Below are 19,015 nucleotides of genomic sequence, written 5' to 3'. Positions count from 1 at the left end.
GGATATCGGTCAAAAGAAACTTTGATGGAAGCTTAACTGAACGTATTCAGTTGAGTTAATTGGAAATGCTCGGGACAGATTAGCAAGTCATCGTTTCAGGGGGATTTGGTAAACAATCCACCGGTTCAGGGTGGTTTGGGTGTGCTACTCAGATACACCTACTCCGAAGAATTGTTGATAAACTGTTCTGATCTGTCATACGGAGTGGTTCGTGTGATGACAGTCCTTGAGTGCATCCCATGGTGACGAGTGTTAGATTGGTTGACTTAACTTATTTTAACACATTAACCCGGATAAGGAAAGAAATGCTTTCGATTGTTGAAAGTTTGTTGATAGGGTGTAATATTTATTTAGTGATCTCACCAGTGCCCATTGATATGCAGTTCATTTAATTTTAAGCAACGTACATGAGCAGTACTGGAGTAGAATTTTATCAGAAATGAACAAACGTTTTTGACAAAGCGCTCTGAAATCTAAAAGTCGCAGCCCTCTTCCAGGTTCTCTCTATATTTTGGCAGTTGGGCTGTCTCAGAAACTTCATCAGAGTAATTTTTTCAAAAAAATACACATGTTATATGAAGAATACCAGGCAATAGATCTGAAGAAAAGTGAGTCTTTTTTTGAGAGTCGTAGATCATTTGTATGGAAGATTGCTTGCTGAATCGCTAGAGACCAGGACATCATATATGGATGTTACGCATACCTTCGTACCTCTGCTATATTTCTGCATAATGGCCTTAACACTATTAGATTTAAATAAGCCTTGTTATTTCATCACGCTGAGGTTTTCAGGGGTTCTCCGATAATCTGATTCCCTCAAGTTCGCAACGACATCAGCTACTTCTAGGCGACCTCAGGTTCGGCCAACCCGAACCGCGAAAGAACATCCAATGGTTCAAACACTTTTTCAGCTGAACCGTGCATAATGCAAGTCAACCGTAACCATTATTCGGTTCACAAGTCTGTAGCCTGCGGTACAACTGTCCATTTTTTCTACGTTTCATTATGTAGTGATATCAGAATTGGATTTTTTCCACTGTTGGAGAGTTTTAAGTAACCTTGTGAGTAGTTTCCTTTACGAAAGTATACTGCAATATTTCGAATATCGTGCCAACTGAAACATGAGGCGGCCTGTGTGCAGCACATTCGGTTGTAGAATATCATAAACGAGAGAGTCAGTTGAGTCTTTTATGAAAACCAGATTGATCTGCAACTGAGTGTATTTCTCGATAACCTTAGTTGCTTTTGAATCTTCGGATTCTTTCGTCCTCACATGTCGTTTTTTCAAGTTCTTTATGACCTAATTTACCACGCATTATCGCATCGTTAGATTTGGCAAAGCTTCTCTATGATACAGTCCAGCCAGTTTAGGGCAGTATTCAAAGCGTGGCTGTATAATACCTTTAAAATGGTTCAATAAATACATCCAGCAATCCAATCAACAGTAAGAGAGCAAATAGGATAAATCCGGAAGACCAAACCCAAAAGCGTTATAAAACTGACGCTAATCTTCAATAAACAAGTCATGTAGGTCTTACGGCTTTACCACATCCCCTTCCCGTACAAATATATAATCGTTCTTCTGAGATTCTAAGGCATTTTGACAATCATTGTACATTGCGAATTTGTTTGGAACAACGTCCTTGACTCCAACAAGAAGTCAAACATCCGCCTCTACTTTTACCCTATTTTTCATACGAAAATGAATTCCAAAAAACTACAGATACCTGCGTTACCTTTATGTGAGATTCTTTGGTATGAAAGGTTCCCAGGCCTGCTTTAGTCGTTGCACGGGAACGTTAGCTCTTTGGTATGAAAGGTTCCCAGGCCTGCTTTAGTCGTTGCACGGAGAACGTTAGCTTATTATGCCTGTAACTCATGTTTATATGAGGTTTGGATAAACAGGACATTCAAACGACCTTGGCAGGAAGTTCCCACTTATGAACTTGATCATATAGTTTAATATACCGAGCAAAAGCTGACTCATAGGTCATTTTTCCCAGTACTCAACTTTTTTCAAACACTTTGGGCTGGTTCACAGAGTACAAGATTACAGAGGAGTCACATCACACTACCAGCTATTTCCCAGCGGACTAGTTTTAGAGGCCAGAGATCATTGGACTGCATTCTGGCAACGAGTAGATAGACCGTCTTACAGATGCCTCGTTAGATAAATCAACCAAGGTTTTATAAAATCTAGAAGATAAATCATCGCGTCAACTGGTAACCATCTTATTCCTGCGGATTAAGAAGAGATTATGCCAGAAAATCAATGGACAATACATCATGACGCAGCATGTGTACCACCCCGTATTATGGACTGTAATCATCACAAGTATTTACCGCTTGTCCAACTGTCTATTCATTCTGTAAACATTATAAGTGGCTTCCGGTGCGAACCTGCCTAAATTTCTTCTTTAACCTGTCATATCCCTTCCAAAGCACACCAAACCGTGGGCGCTAAAGCCTGTCGTTTCACCGCTTGAAACTTTCGTCCAGACTGACATCTTAGAATGATCCCTGATTGGTATTCTGGCAGTGATAATCAATATCGATCAATGATCAAATATGTATTCCTAAACCTGACTGCCTGTTAGTAGGTTATCTAGAACAACACAGCATGACTGAAGGTCAGAAGTGCTGTATGACATGAACAAACATTGTGTTGATGTAACTATGCGTACCATTCTATTTCTTACTTGCATGCGAGTTGCATAGTAACGCGGAATAACAAATTACAATCGCGTCATTAGGTTGGTATATATTATGTGGTTCCGAAATAAGCATAATTCCCCCCATTAGACCATCTTTTGAGGATGAACGTAGCGACATTCTAATAATCAGACTGAAAAGTGGTAGTATGTGAACCTGAACAGTTTGGATATACAATGAAGTTCGGGTTTTAGGCTAGAATGGATGAAAAATATTCAGGGCGAAATCACGCACTATTACTAATAATAATACTCCAGCTGTACCACCCGTCCGTGGCATTTCTGCCACGCTACCCGAAGGAATCACCAGGGTTAAGCTACTGCCAAGATGCTGGCCCAAGTCCGGAGAGGAGCGGCCAAGTTGCCGGGGTTGAGTTCGAACCGCGGACCTTCTGATCAGTAACTATGTGACTTAATCACTAAGTTCCATCACATTGTCATTTTACTGAGAATAGTGCTCAGTGGAACGTAGTCCAACGTTGAACCTCTGTTTAACTGTATGTCTACTTGTGCATGAGACAAGAAATGTTATATGTCTTCGATTCTTTTTGACTTTTTCAAGACGTCTTTTAACGCCAGACCAGTACGCAAGTGAACAGTTCGTTTACTACGCAAGTGTAAAGTTGTGATAAGAGGAATGAGCTTTGTAACTTTCGATAAGATTGGTTGATCTCGTATAATGCTGGAGATTTGCACTGAGGTCTAAAGAACTGTGCAACAATACTTGACATGAGAATCGTCAAACAGTAAACCAATTCAACTATCTGGGTGGATGCACGATATCCGATTACAACATAGTCGACGGAGTGACTGCCTGAATTGTCATTTCCCATAATACTTTCATTCGAGTTGTGGGCCAGTGGGGAAGACATGGTATCAAAGCTTTTGGAGAAGACAGGTCTACAAGGCGGCATTATGTCCGTCGTTGTTGGAGACAAGAGTATATTGTCCATTTCTGACGATCGATTTCTTCGAAGCCTTTCACATATATCTTTGGCGCCTCTGATTTGTAATGCTGAAGTACGATGAAGGGTTTTCGGTGACCAACTAATAGCTTCTCCAGCCGCTGAGATGATCCGGTTGAACCAACTCACCTTGTGCAGCAAACGCCAGGTGAAAAATGGCCTCGCCGTGTACTGTTTGCTGTAGCAGTTCAAGAGTGGAAGATGCCACAGGGTGGCCACCACAGCTTGAAGATAGAGCATGAAGAACGTGAAAAAGAGTATCGGGTGCCCTGATACACATCATCTGCGTTGTTGGGAGAAAAAAAGACCACCTAGTTTTTCATCAGTGGCTACAATTACTCAACATCATAGCAGTGTCACCTGGCTATAGCTCTGTTGTATCTACTATCCAATTATAAATGACTACCCCATTAGTTTCTTGTCTTTTTTCAGCTTTCTAAACCTATCATCTCCTTCCATCCTATATTGTCCTCTGCCATAAGGTGTCGTCAGTGCGGATGCGTATGCTGTTCACTGTTTTCAAACTGTACTCAGCAGGCCATTGCTCTTCAGCTCCCAGGTTTTCATCATTGACCACATCCCGCAGAATGAAATCTCTTGCATAATGACAAAGGCCACCGGAACGTCATAAGCACTGGAAGATGGGATGTGTCCACATAATATGAACAAGAATATAACTCGTGCTGACCCTGTCATCATGATTCACAAATTCCAAGCTAGACCTTGTCTGCGGATGACGGTCTCTCCTGGAATGGATTCGATTGCGGGCGTGTACATCTTTTCTTTGTTAACAGCCACAATGTTTCAGTCACCACAATGTTTTCGCGTAACGCAACTCAATTACTCGTAGCACACATATCATGGCCTGCGGACAGATCGATATCGTGTAGTTACATGCATCGGATTTCATTGCTGAACGTCTCGTCACCGTGGATACATTAAGCGTCTACATCAATGTATCGAATCGGCGGTTTGACGAACAGTGCGTTTGACGATTGGTTAACATTGAATGACTCAATCAGCTATAAGACAAAACTTGATATTCCATGGAGGAAAATGTTGGTAGCTCAGGTAGGGTAGGTGGTAGCTGGTTTATTCACTGAGCTGGGCAATTCGATTGCAAACGTTTCATCACCAATCGAGGTGACGTAATCAGTGCGTTATTGGGGAGCGTAGTTGCGCGTAGCAGTGGGTTAGTGGTGATAATTCCCAGCAAGTGCATCCCCTCTGTCTATTAACGGTGGCGTGTGTCTGGATACACAGCCGCTGGATTTTTTGGCATCCCGTTATCGGACATATATGCATCTACAACCTCAAGTGCAAACCAATTTGCTTTTAACGGAAGGCTCAACAGAATCCAACAGAATCTCTTCGTTGGTATCTTCTTCATCAACTGATTGTGAAGCATAAGACTAACTCGTGTTTCATCTAGTATAGTGTTGGAGATGGGACAGTTTATGTCCCTGTTCGTAAGGTTGCTGCTAAGGGGTATCCTGCAAGTTTATGAGTAGTGCTCCGTTGATGGTGTGCCTTTCCTTGCCGGCGACATTTTCGAATTCTTCGTAATCTGGTCCATCTTTTTTCAGCACTAAAAGAACTTTATTGCTAAAGAAAACTACCTGTTTTATTTATTTTAAACCCACGCATTGTGGCACCAGCCATGGAAACAACATAGTTGTGCTAGCGAGCTTACAATAAGAAGGCATCATACACCGTAATCTCATACTTTATGATGAAAATGGTCTTACTTCAAGGGTAATGGATTTCGCGAGGTTTTCGGGCTTTATAGCTGTTTATATCAAGTAAACTGGTATTTTTTTTTGAAGGTTCAGTTTGTCTGTTGCGCGAACGACTTCGGAATATCGATCACGCTCTTGCATAAGATATTTATAGTGGAGCCATGTGCTTATGGAAAGGACAGCTGAACCTTGAAACATCTACCGGAGGCATCTACCTGCCTTCAGTACAGTTGTGGACCAGGCATCAATTGCATCCCATCACACATCGCCTCGCCTGACCACACGACGACAAGAGATTCTTCTAGAGGCTTCAGATAAAACTACCTTAATGTCGGTTTACCTCATTTATTACGTCCAGATTGCTACTTTTACCAGTCACAGCGCCTAAAAACTTCATTGGCACCGACTCAGGTGGAATGGAAGTCTTCCCGCATCGGTTGTCCGAAGTTTTACACACGTAGTTAGAAGAGAAAAGAACAGATTTATGCTGCGCACATTCCAATCACTGATTGAGTAACAACTGTGTGTCTTCAACAGTTAACTGAACATCATATCTATTCAAATAAGCAACAAAAATCTTTTCAACTAACCAATAATTTTGCTCAGCTTCGCATGCTGAGCCTTTCGACGTGTGATTTCTACAACACATGAGATTAGTGCTCTCTCCGGAGTTGAGTGGCAATCTTACTCACCCAGAGCACTAAAATAAGGGAGTGATGTTTTGGTTTTTTTTCTTTGGGGCCCCGTAGTGGCTGACCTTCATGTATAGAATCCTAATCAAATAATTTCGGTACACATGATTTGGTTTCTCCAAATTGAAATACGTCTGCTTGATTGCTCTGCACAATTCTAGCACTGTGTACAACCAAACACAGACGAATTCCGTGGACAGATTTACAGGTTCCTCAAGGACAGATTCGCATTTTACGCTATGGCGCTGCCAGAACCCGTAAATTAGATGCCATATGCTGTGAAGGTATCGATAACCTGATTTCCTCTCTACCATGCTAACATTTCTGTACATTGTGTGCATCTAACACACAGTGGTTCAGCTTACAACAGCACACCTGTTTCTTTGAGTACAGAAGTTGAAAGGGATCTCCAGTACTCATGCTCTCGCTTCCCTCCAGTCCTGGCACCCGTGCCATGCCATGTTGATCCTGTGACAGAACGACTGAGTGATGCATGTAGGCAGCTGACTGGGATCGCAAAGATCGGCACACCAAAGAAGCACCGCTGGTCACTCAAACAGCAGACAATTTGGAACTGACGAGACCAGTGGGTCTTATGCTACCAGTTGTGTTACCAGACCTAATAGGTGGTCCTCCTCACGCCTCACGTCACACCAGGTGTAGGGTCCAGGTAAAGACGCGATGACATGCGGCAGTGGCGCTACGGTGGCAAGTGGTATGCAAGCTCAGGAAGGCTATATTAGCCAATGGACTGACGTTGCGATGAGCTCAGTGTTTACAGTGCAGTCCGGGAAGCCGTCCTTACTGAAACCAGACAGATTATTCATGCCTAAATCTGCAGGAGGCAAGGTCACCGTTAATACATTCCCGGTTTCAGATAGGAAGGATTTTTCTTATCAGAGTGTTTTTCTGTTGTAAAACATCAATCTACGTGGAAAAAAGTTTCTTGCTGCACACTTTTCTCGTTCGGAGGCGGCATAAATCACCGGCGGCGTCTATTTTTTATAGCAACATGAACGAGATACTGTCAGACCAACACTTTCAGAGAATTTTTAGGAAATTGTCCTGTGTGCACTACTGAGCGTAGAAGCTCTCCAGATAAAACGTGTACCGAAGACATGTCAGTTCCGTTTGCCACAGGGCACGAGGCTTGAGTAGCTCATCACTCGTACAAGAATTCCCTTTTTCTAGGACCGTCTGGTCTACCAGCGCACTGTTAATCCGATGTTCCCAAGAGACCTAAACAATGCTCTGAAGATATCGATGGCTGAATACGAACAACTCCGATACGTCTTCCTCTGCCCCGAATCCGAGTTTTTGACAACTATAGAGATATGAATCTCAGTGATACGATGTTTACCCAATCGCCGATATGCAAACCGACGTTTATAAGTGATACGGCGTTTTCCAGCAAGTCTTAGCCATGGACAGAACCTTGATTATTTCGATCATCGTTTAAGAAAACAAATACGTTGCATGGTCCTTGGCTGAGTTGTGACCAGTAAGCAAGCAGGTAGGCTTTACTCTTTGGTTAATTGTACGACAACAGTCTTGATGACCTCAACTGGCACAATTCAAATCACAGTAGGTAACTTTGTTGCGGCACCACAGTTTCATCCCCAAAGTCGGTACGAAGACCGAAGTCAGGTCGGACTGCAGAACCCTTATTAAGAGCAATCAAAATGCCGGTGGGTTCGCTCAGGGGTTCCTTCTCAATACTGAAACGAGCTTCAAAGCCACAAAAAGCGATGATCAGCTCACTCCCTTCCATGAACTAGATGACTTGGAGAGATCAAGAAGTGACGATTCATTAAGTTGCTTGCCTCTCAACAACGACGAATTTCCCCTCCATAAAACTATTCTTCACAAAAACGAAGAGATTTTCAGCCTTTATTTTTTAAGTTTGTTGCGGGAAAAAACTGACCAAAATCTTACTAAAATCACCGAATCAACTTAATAATTCAATCACCTTTAACAGAAACGGATTTCACCGCTATTCAACCGGTACTGGCTTGCACAAAATCAGTCTGGATCAAAACTTTACGGCACTTTTTCGCGAGCAACAGAAAGGCCTCACGTACGGACCATCCGTATTGCGATGTGAAGATGATGGGTCTCTCTGTTACTTAGATGAATTATCGGTCCGCTAGTAATTGCGGAGGAACTTATGTCAACAGAGCAAACAAACGTTAATCTGAACCCTTGAAAAGAACTACACTACGATGCCTCCTCCGAGCAAAGAACAAGAGTCACGGGGAGATCTTGTGTTAGGCCATCAATCTGCTTCTCGGTTTGCTACATCCTCTTTGCAAGCTGGCCCGGAAGTATCGAAAGGCTGTACCATACCACAAGAATGAAAGAAATGTTTCTAACAGCCTGACCATGATATACCACAAGAATGAAAGAAATGTTTCTAAAGAAATGTTTCTATCAAAGTCAATCAGCCATTTCCATATGGAAAACCACTCACAAGGTTGCTGAAAGCTATTCGAGAACCTATAACTGGTTTCGCTATTCTTGGAAACTCAAATAAGAGCAAATTTGTGCATTCGTTGAATTTGGTGTAATTTTAGTTCAAGTAGAAACATAAGATTGGCCGAAACTCGGAGAGTGCACCAATCGGACGAGTCCCAAGAAGAGCGAAACCGGTCGTGGGCTGTCAAACAGTTCTCAGAAACATTGTGAGCAGTTTCTTTCAAGAAAATATACTGCGAAATCTCAAACATCGTACCAACTAAAACGTCAGGAGGCCTTTATGCAGCACATTCAGTTGAAGAATTTCAAAACCGAGAGACTCAGCTGTGTTTCGGGTGAGTCTCCCATGAAAACCAAATTAGTATGCAAACGGGTGTATTTGTCCAATGAGCCTGCTGTTGTTGTGTGCACAGAAAATTTTGAAGCATTGCCTTTGTTTGTGATGGTTTTGCCCAAGTAACATCAGCCAGGCTACCAACCCAGACGTCACGTTTATTTCTCCCATTTCATCTTGCATTTGAGTAGATTAAAAGGAAGGCCAATATTTTACCACGTATTCTGCCTGTACTGGTACGCTGGACAAACTGAACCCCTTGCACTGACCTAATGAGAGTCAAAGATTTGTTGAGAATCACAAAAGAATGGAACAACAGGCACTAAAAATTACCAATAAACCTTAGGACCCAGTTTTGAGTTTAACCGGCTGGGACGGGAATCGTGGGCTATCTGAATAAAGCAGGCTGAGGTAACCGATTCGTCTGGGGTTACAACTTCTAGGTGTTACGTTGTAAGATGCTATCAAACGCATAAATTCCATGCTTCAGGAGAGCTTCATTGTTCATAGGGTGGTACTGTTAACTATTCATCTTTGGAAAATAAACTAACCACTTGGCGTGTCTATCCGAGTCATTTGGCAGTTATGTGAACATAATCATATTTCCGAAGTCACGTAGGCAAACTTTGGATACTCTCAGGTTTTTTTTACATTTCGCGAAAATTTTACCATTTGCCACACTCATGTGCACATGTGCTATTTTAACTTGTTTTATAACAGATTCATGTGCCCTGGGAAATAAAAAACCAGGGAAGTCAATACTCAGGCCTGCGAAGCCGGTCATTATTCCACAAAATGCAATTGGTCCCACATATTTTACGGATGGATCTGAAATAGATGTCTCAAGTCCGCGCCAGTTAATATCCCAATACGACTTTCGTAGCCTCATCTACCAAGATCAATACTTGGGCAAGCTTGGAAGCACCAAGCTCACTGTGCGTTACTGCTTCCCGTGTCGTTCTATTCGTCTTCATCTGAGTGGTATTTGTTCCAAGTGTAACCGGCCGCATTCAGTCACCAACACGGAATTCCTGTTGCCAAAAGCTGTGGAACGCTACGGCTTATCGAATTATCTGCTGAGTGACATGACGGAGCTTCTTAGTAGCGCGGCCACAGGACTTAGTGAATTTGCCCAACCATCCTCGTCAGATGACGATCAGGTGGAACTCAGAGGCCACACAAACAACCACCAGGATTTTCCGTCGAACATGATACAGCAACCCCCCCATGAGCTAGCCAAAAATGAGACTACGGATAAAGTATATGCTACGGAGTACAACGATCCTGTCCTCAGCCACCTGGTAAAACCGGATCACGCGGACGATATTTTCCTTTCTTCATCGACCTCAGGTAAGGTTAATTTTATAATAACAGTTGCTGGCATCAGCGAAAAAATAATACTGTTTGTCGTTTGTCATGAATCACTCAGACAACGTATTCCACAATCTGAATCAGTACACACGTTGTTGTTTATTTGACTTAAGTTCGTATATAGAAGATATGCACCAAACATTTGCCAAGGAATAGCAAAAAACGCTTTGTTTTAACAGTTCAGGTACACATGTGATCACTACTTCCACGGTATCCTAGCACCGAATAAATGTGAATGAAGCATTCCCCAAAACAAGTTTTCCCGGTCTTTTCCACGAAAACCCACGAGTGTTTCACTAGACTAATTAAGTGGCTTAGGAATGGCTGGTAGTCATACTGGAGAAGTTTGCTCGTATTTCGCCAGGCTGAAATCTACTGCTAATGATACAGGGCTCCGACGAGATGTCTCACTCCCAGAAGAGTTCGTCTGTGGTTGATCATTTTGGTAAGTTTGGAGATAACCTCTGGATTAGTGACAATCGTGGTAGGATAAATGGTCTCCTGTATTATCCGGTACAGCGGTCGTTTCATAACAGGAAGGAGATGGTGAATATGAATTTATTTTCCAGTTGGATTCACGTTGCTCAGCTGTTCTGGCATACATGTATTCGACTGTATCGACTGGATCGTGGTTTGTGTAGCTCGAAGAAGCAACTGAGCGTAGAAATCTTCAGTCTTCAGGAGGGATTCATTCAGATCAGTCGTCAGGCATAAGAAAGAAACCAGTGAACGTACTTTCGTTTTTGTTCTTGATAATTAAGCCGAATTGGCAGAGCCGTTTGAAAGATACCGACACGTGGATCAAGAACAGTTGTGGTTAACACTTTAAGAAAGAGTCTAAAAGAAGTCAGATAAATTTGTAAGTAGACATTGATCCTGAATCGAAGATCCGAAGCATTAACTGCGGGTTTGTTGAACACTGTCATTAACAAGATAGGTCCAGTTTGTTGCGAAAACTCTGAAACTTGTCACCAGATTATAAAAGCTTCATTTTGTGCTTCTTATTTCCGCGCATATTTGTTGAATTTTAGTTGCTCACCTTTGTCGTACTATTTGTTTCAACAAAAAGCCATTCAATAAAGCCATGTTTCTATAGGATCCATGGGAAGTGAGACCGACAAGCGACTCGGAAGTTCAACATATACCAGACCGAAGCTCCCCTGGGCTTTGACTAATCAACAAGCTTCTGGATCACCGCGTGGTAAGATTCTACCCTTCTATCCGCAGCAAAACACAACAGTGCCCCATCAACACTTGCAAAATTACGATGGCCTACCTGACACACAAAATTTAATTTCGGTAAGTACTTTTTAAAATTTAAACTAAAGATTGATGTGGTAGCATTTTTCAGATCGATTTAGCAGGCGAAATTAAGAATCATTCCTTACTGGCAACATACTTTAGTTCTACCCACGTCCCAAGTTCACCTGTTCTGTTGACAATATTTCTGGCGGATTTACCTTCCAAGGTCACTGGACTGCAGTATAATATAGGACTTTGATGAAGTCAGTCACACTGAGGGTTTTGTGAACATAAAACTGGATAACAAATATGGGGGATCGTAGAGGAACACACTCATTTGCAAAACATTTTGCCTTTGGGGCAAGTCTACCTGGAACCCAGCTGAATCTCACTTATGGTGTTTTCGTGTGCCCAGCAGATGAGCCCCAAGAAGAGCGAAACCGGTCATGAGCTATCAACGAGTCTTCAGCAACCTTATGATTGATGTGTGGGTCATCATACTTCTTCAAAGTGTTTGGAACAGGACTAGCAGTGTCATCCTTCTCACAGTGGACTGTATTCAACTGGATTGAGATTAGTTGAGGTAGTTTTATAAGTTGTGATATACTCAGATCTCAGTCACAGTTTGAAAATGTCGGTCACCAATTTGGTAGCCCGATGACATCGATTGGAGAAGCCCTGTATGAATAAACAGAACCTGTTGGATGTATCATCCTTTGGTGGGTACATATCTCAAACATATTTAGTCAGATGAGAAGTTGAGTCACGCTTAATAATCTAAAAGATGTTATTGAAGTTAGAGTTGTTGCCCGAACCAATACGGGGTTGAAAAACCATACTGTATTCTAAACGATCATCGCAGAAGATAAATCTATTTGAATACAAGAATCAGACATTGAAATTTTTGTTACTGATCTCTGGTATGGGCTGATTTCTTCAGTCAGTCTGCTCATCCACGATTCAACGTTGTATGCCTCTCCGAAAGCTTCCTGTTCTTTTGAAGATGATGAATTCAGCGTCGGAAAAGAGTTGAGGTTGAATCTCTTAACTGCGTTTTTCAAAAGCATCATTACAGTTTGTAAATAACGAACAAATCGTTCCTTATTCCCTCTTCATACTCGAGCTTTATTATGTACATGAGAACTACAAATCACTTAGTGCGTTCATAGTTGTGGACAACCCTCTGAGTGTAATCTTTTCAAAAGAACTGCGGTTTACACGACATGAGCTGTCCTGTAGTTAACCGCGCCTTTTGTGGAATTTGGATTGGGGGGATCGATCAAAAATGGTCGATATTTCCCAGTAAGTCAAACATAAATTAACAGTTTGAGGTTAGAGGCCTAATAACATATCCCACCAGTACGACTGAAGGCAGAGATTTAAGGTTGTGTGTCACAGCAAGCACCATTCTTCATGGAAATTCACACATCTCATCGATATAAAAAACGTGAACCAATTTGGTAACTGAATGAAAGCTTCCTGTACCAGGGAGTCAGAACACATCCACCTTCACCTGGCTTTATCCGCTTTGATGTACTCACTGATAGATTAGGGTTTTTTTTCATTCAATGCATTTCACGTCTTCTGACAACTTTCTGTTTCCAGTATGAAGATGGTTGAATTCATCAGGCAGAATAGACACTTTACCACTCTCCATATAGGCCTTAGATAAGATGAGAAAATCCATTGGTTCGGATGTAAATGGATTCAGTGCGGCAGCGTACATCGAAATAAAAGTCGAGATAGTTGATCAGATGGATAACAGCGAAACGGGATTCAGGAAGCGGAATGCCTATAGAAAGGCTGGTGACGCCTAACGAAGCAGCGTAAATTCAACTTCCTAGCTATATTGACCAGAATGCTTCTGGTCTGCATCTAATTTGTTGTTAATTACAGATTATTTTGCAGACAAAATCTAAAGCACCCAATGCTAATGGTTGCGGTTTTCATATTCATTTGTTCTGCCTCTCAATTAACAGTTACATTCCCCCTTCCACAACGTGCGCCGCCTAATCCTGGATCAGATGCTCGATGTGTATACTTTAAAATTCTACCTAGAAAGGTGTCTTTTAATTTCATCAATTAGAAGACTAACTGATATGAAAGTAGGTACTAGATGAACACAACTAAAACTCCTCGAAACCGCTAGATTCTCGGACCATTTGGCATAACCATTTGGGACCACATAAACACTCGGAAGTTTAGGACCAATATATACAGACCTCCCTCACTTGTTTTAAGGTGCGCATTTTTGTTATTGCTCCGGTCATTTGCTACTCATGAATACCAAGTTTCGACGCGTTATAACGTCCCATCATACTTTAGGTTGATCTTCCCTCACCTAGGTTCTTCATCCTATTTTCACACGCAGACCCAGAGGTCTGTGACACATTTTGCACATCCTACTGACTCTGATTTCAAATTCGCTAAGAAGTTTTCAAAGGTTTATCGATTAAAAATCATCACCGTATTAGTTTTACATCGGAGAAGAGAGCAACTTTAGTTATTTTGTATAGGAACTAGAACCGATGCTAGTCATATTCACTAGGGCCACCTAACTTTATAGTCTTATCCCCTTGTAGTGTCGTCAGGAAACGCATAGTGTGGTATTTACCAAAAGGCCTTTAGATTATTCCCATCCACCTCGCTACATAATGAAATACGTGAGAACAGATTCATTAAATATAACCAAAACTCCTGATAAACCATTTGATTTCTCGTCATCTTGATCTCCAGATATTCCGGCCCGCATGAAATGCACTAACAAAAAATCGAATGGATCAAGCACCTTGTTGTATAAAGTCTGAAGCACGATGCTTCATAAAACGTATGCAATCTTTTGAAAGGGGACAGTTCGAAAATATGGTGTAAATACAAGATGCTATCTTATGTCTGGTTCATTTAAGCAAAATTTATGGATATTAACAAAGATTTCATACCACCTTCTTCGAAGAATGACCTACTGGATGTCAAGCTTCGTCCCAGGAAGCCAGGTCTAATCATATGCATTGTCAGTTGCTGTTAGACGCGTCCAGTATCTCTGTGGACGGTCCCATTGATTGGCGAGTAGTCTTACGTCACATCAAGTATTTGCTCACATGCAGGTGGCCGGATGCGGCAAAGTGACCTTAACATCAACTTGTGGCGTGATTAGCAAAAACGTCGATTTTCTAGGTCACTGAACGATGAAACTGTGCATCGAAATTTATCTTCCCAAAGTATCTTCAACGTATCCTGAACAATCGTCTCGGACATATTCGTGAGGCACATTCAGTTTTGTTCTGAGTATATTGTTATGAACTGTGCCTTTTAAAATTAGGACGTTTACTGTGCAGATCAATAGTCAGGGTGAAATTGAAATACCAATCTATGAAATTCATCAAGAAATAAGGAATTACATCATACCCCGCATCCTACGCATTATGCGTACACCCTTCGGTTTCAGATTTCAAACTCACGACGATAAGGTATTCTTCATCTGAGTGTTAAGTACTCATAAATTATAGAACGCTGATGACAGAGAGTTGGCTAAATGACCCACTCTCTGTCAGATATCCAGAATAGCAGTCATCGCAGATTCTACGTTCAGATGGCAAATGGTTTGACTATTGGATTCTCCTGGATATCTCCACCAGTACTCGCATTGCCTTCTGCGATACCTTGACTGCTTGCATGTTGCAACATCTACCTCATACTGTAGATTTGTGAAGAGGCAAAACTAACTGCTCCTAATTGTCAAGAGGAGTATGCACATATGCACTAGTTGAAGGATGAATGAATACAGATCACGCCGAGGGACTGCGTCGGTGTTTACTACAGTCTGATTTTGCCACACTAGACACAAGTTGTTGTTCTCAGTAGATATTCAGAAAGTCCCAACACTAGTTAAGAAAGTTGTTGTGAGAATCACATAGTTGGAACATCCCGTTGAAGAAAAAAAGCCCTGAGAGCTAGTTACATTCCGACTTTTCGTTTTCGAGCCGGAAAAATTTGAAAACGTCAACTGCACCAGCCTACGCACGGGTTCATTTAAAATCGTGTCAGGTGACTGCCAACTGCAGAATTCTGCCAAGCGAAGTCCATACGAAAAACGGATCTGTATCGTGCCTTGGAGCATGTTAAACAAGATGTCGTCTGGAGAGCACCTACCTTGAATTTAGTGCATTCGAATCTCAATCGAAATCTCTTTCTGCATGTAAAGTCAATCTGTGCCAAAAGGGCACTGTACAGCTGTTCCATCTTTATTGTGAATCATCGGAAGCACAAAATTCGAAACTTCTACCTCCAGTCTAGTGGTTGAACAATAAGCTGTTGGCCACGAGAAGTCAATTATCAGTTTGACCAATACGCATCCAGTCCTAGAACAGTAAGTTCTCCGGCGCGTTCTCCGGCCAAACCATGTTTATTAGCTTGATTAAGTCACCACTGGTTCTCACAGATTATCGCACCAGAACCCAATCAATTAGCGGTATTTCTACTGTATAAACAGAAATAAAACTAGTTGAATAAGTATATCTTTTTGATGTACTACTTATAAGGTCGCTGAAAATCCGTCAACAACCTACGACTGGTTTCGCCCTTTTTGGAACTCACTAGGTAGGCGCAGTCCCCAGGTTTCCGTCATCCTTATGTTCTACTTGAAACCAGATTGCAAGAAATTAGCGAATATACACTCATTTGCAAAATAATCTGGCTTTTCGGGAGACTCACTTGGAACCCAGCTGAATCTCTCGTTTGTGATGTTTTTAGGCAAAAGAAGTATCTTTCTCACCTCACTAGTGAAAAAATGAGATAGTAAACTAAACGGGAACGACAGAATTGTGCAATGTTCTATACTCTCATTAAGGAACTCTGGCAAAAAAATTGGTGACAATCGGTAGATTTGTTGCTGGGCAACGTTTCGCTTTTGACACAAAAGCTTCGTCAAGCCAAGTGACTAGATTTCGACGTTGGTCGAGATTTAAGGCGAAAGGAGAACCAATCAGCAAAGTCAAGCTAATCCTCTGTTGGGTGTCGGTCGACGGATTTTTGCGTGTTAGGGTGGGTGAACAAGGGTTGGGTCGGTGGGGAAACCTACATGTGTTTTGGTCCAGCCTAGGGTCTAGTTCTTCTGGTTCGGTTCATTTGATGGTTCTTCTGAACTTCGATTGAACCTTCTGTTAGTCTACGTGGGTGAGCTACTGCTAAGAAAGATGTGTAAGAGGGATGCTGTGACCTTCGGTCGGTTGGGGTTTCCACCCCCCCCCCCCCCGGTTTTTCTAATGATCCTAAGTGGATTGACAACCACAGCGTCACGTGTCAACTCGGCTTATCTAAGATCGCTTTCCATGCGCTCGCTAGCTTCACACCCTCGATTCTATTCACGCTGTGATGCTTAGTGATTTCCACCTTCTCGGCTATCAGCCGCTGTCTACCGATTGTCATCAAACTTTTTCTAAAACGATGACTACCCAATCGGTTCCAAGTATTTTCCACGTGATTGAAATCTGGCATCATTGTGAAACAGTAAAATCAACATTAGCCTTAAAATCTTTGACGCCTACGTAACCTGAGTTACCCTTCGGCGAGCTATCCGTCAATGCCAAATAAAAAAAATCATTCGTAGACGCACGGAATGCCAGATTAGTTAACCATAATTTGTAAGCTATTCAAAAGGTGAAGTGTGTTTCTAGGACTACTGTAGATGTCTTCTTGTTCTGTGATCCAAGAGGTTTAACAGGAATGGAAAACAATTGTGCTCCATTTATTTTTTGCCTAAAGTGTCAGTTAGAAGACGGTCAGAACAGGTCAAGCATCAGTGAGCTAATCAGTGACTGGCTAGTCTTCGTATTAGAGCAAGAGTAAGTTTTTTAGACGAACGCCAGTGTTCACAGACCTACAGAATCTATGGTCTCACGCGACAAAGGCGATTCGAGAGCTTCTCCTGTTGGGTTAAATTCAGACAAAACGGCAATATTTTGGAGACGCTAAACTGGTAGATGTAGGAAGGATTTTCAATATCCATCTTCACAGTATTTTCTCCAACCACTCCCTAAGATTCACTCTCGAATGCGACCAGTATTCGCTTCTAGAATTCGCTATCATTTTGATATGAAAAACTGAAAATCTTGTTCAGTTAAGTTACTGGCGTTGAAGACAACAGGAACAATAATATTTTTATTCGACTAGAAGAACAGAGAAACATCTTTAAGCATATGTTTCGTGAAAACTATAGACTGGGTTCCCGGAGATCTGATAAAAACATTCTGTGAACGTGTTGAAAAGTGGCATTTTGTATTTTTTTAAAAACAGCAATTGGAGAAGCGAACTGTGCTTGACAAGAAGCAAAAGGATACGGACAACCACAAGGAAAGGTCACTTTCAAATTCTCCATGTGGTGTAACTGAAGACCAAGAGGTAGCGAATGTTATGCTGGGCTCGGCACACACTGCTGGACTAAATCAACGCTTATTGGCGATGTTACAACGCCGGAAAAATATACAAAGCATCTTCGAAACGAATCAGAAAATGGATACGCACAATCTCCTGAGAACCCAACCTCGTCGATCAGCAGTTGTACCCAGTTCAGCACGGACTCAGTCACAACAACCAATTTCACGTTTATCAGAAGGATTGAACTCGGAACGAAGACGAGATTCATCCCTCTTAACGCTCCGCACAACCAGCCAGAACAGAAATTTGAGTTCCAGGTATGAATGTTCCAAACTGATTAATTGCGACAGATGTTTTTTCTCTCGAAAAGACCTCTGTCTTTTAAGCCACTCTTCAAGTTCCCGAAATCTGACTAGTCAATAATCGTGCCCAGTCAAAGGCCGAATGCGCTCCTTAAACTAGCGTGCGGCGACTCTCGATTTAATGGGTGGATCATGACAGATCTAACAAAATTTCTATGGAAAGTTCGTGTGGTCTACTGACCTTCAACTCATCTGACCGAATTCGGTGTGAACCCAAGGGACAGCTGATTGAAATTCGATATTTATACCACTTATTAAGTTATGGGCGGCTTCTGGAAGCGTTCACTGTCGTCCGCTTGTCTACAAATCACACATGATGTTGGTTGTGAGCAGACAAGGTTCGTGTTTACTAGGGGCCTGCTGGTTTTTGCTGCGTATAAGCACTTATTTGTTACCACCAGGTGTGAAAACACTTAGTCGTTGTCAAAAAAGTTTGGTGACAATTGGTAGAACTTTCTGTCCGTCTTAGTGCGCGAGCAGATGCTAGGATAGTTGTGTAAGTGGTATGCTGTGATCTTTAGTCGGGTTGGGATTTCCACCCCCACCCCCAGTTTTTATTAATGACTCGAGGAGAATCGACAACCACACAGTCATGTATCAACTTGCCTTATCTAAGACCGCTTTCAATCAATTGGGAAAAGTTTGGAGCCGATTGAGAAGTCATCGTTTCAGAAGAGCTTGGTAAACAATCGGTAGTTTTCTTTTGAGCAACGTTTCGCTTTTGACACAAAAGCTTCATCAGGCCAAGTGAA

The 19,015-nt window shown here is 42.0% G+C and overlaps 1 protein-coding gene across 1 annotated transcript in view; it reads left to right on the top strand.

The window, feature by feature from the left end:
- T265_08803 (hypothetical protein) overlaps window positions 1–19,015 on the top strand; it is a gene marked incomplete at both ends in the record, with an annotated part of 63,137 nt that overhangs the window by 20,331 nt on the left and 23,791 nt on the right. The window contains 3 exons of the mRNA XM_009174710.1: window positions 9,637–10,266; window positions 11,384–11,586; window positions 17,821–18,218. Of these exons, the coding sequence (XP_009172974.1) occupies window positions 10,002–10,266; window positions 11,384–11,586; window positions 17,821–18,218 (866 nt within the window). The remainder of the gene's footprint in view (window positions 1–9,636; window positions 10,267–11,383; window positions 11,587–17,820; window positions 18,219–19,015) is intronic.

The sequence above is a fragment of the Opisthorchis viverrini genome (genome assembly GCF_000715545.1).
Source record: "Opisthorchis viverrini unplaced genomic scaffold opera_v5_237, whole genome shotgun sequence".
Lineage (NCBI taxonomy): Eukaryota > Metazoa > Platyhelminthes > Trematoda > Opisthorchiida > Opisthorchiidae > Opisthorchis > Opisthorchis viverrini.
Note: the sequence above shows the minus strand (reverse complement) of the source record. Positions and strands in the feature narration are given on the sequence as shown.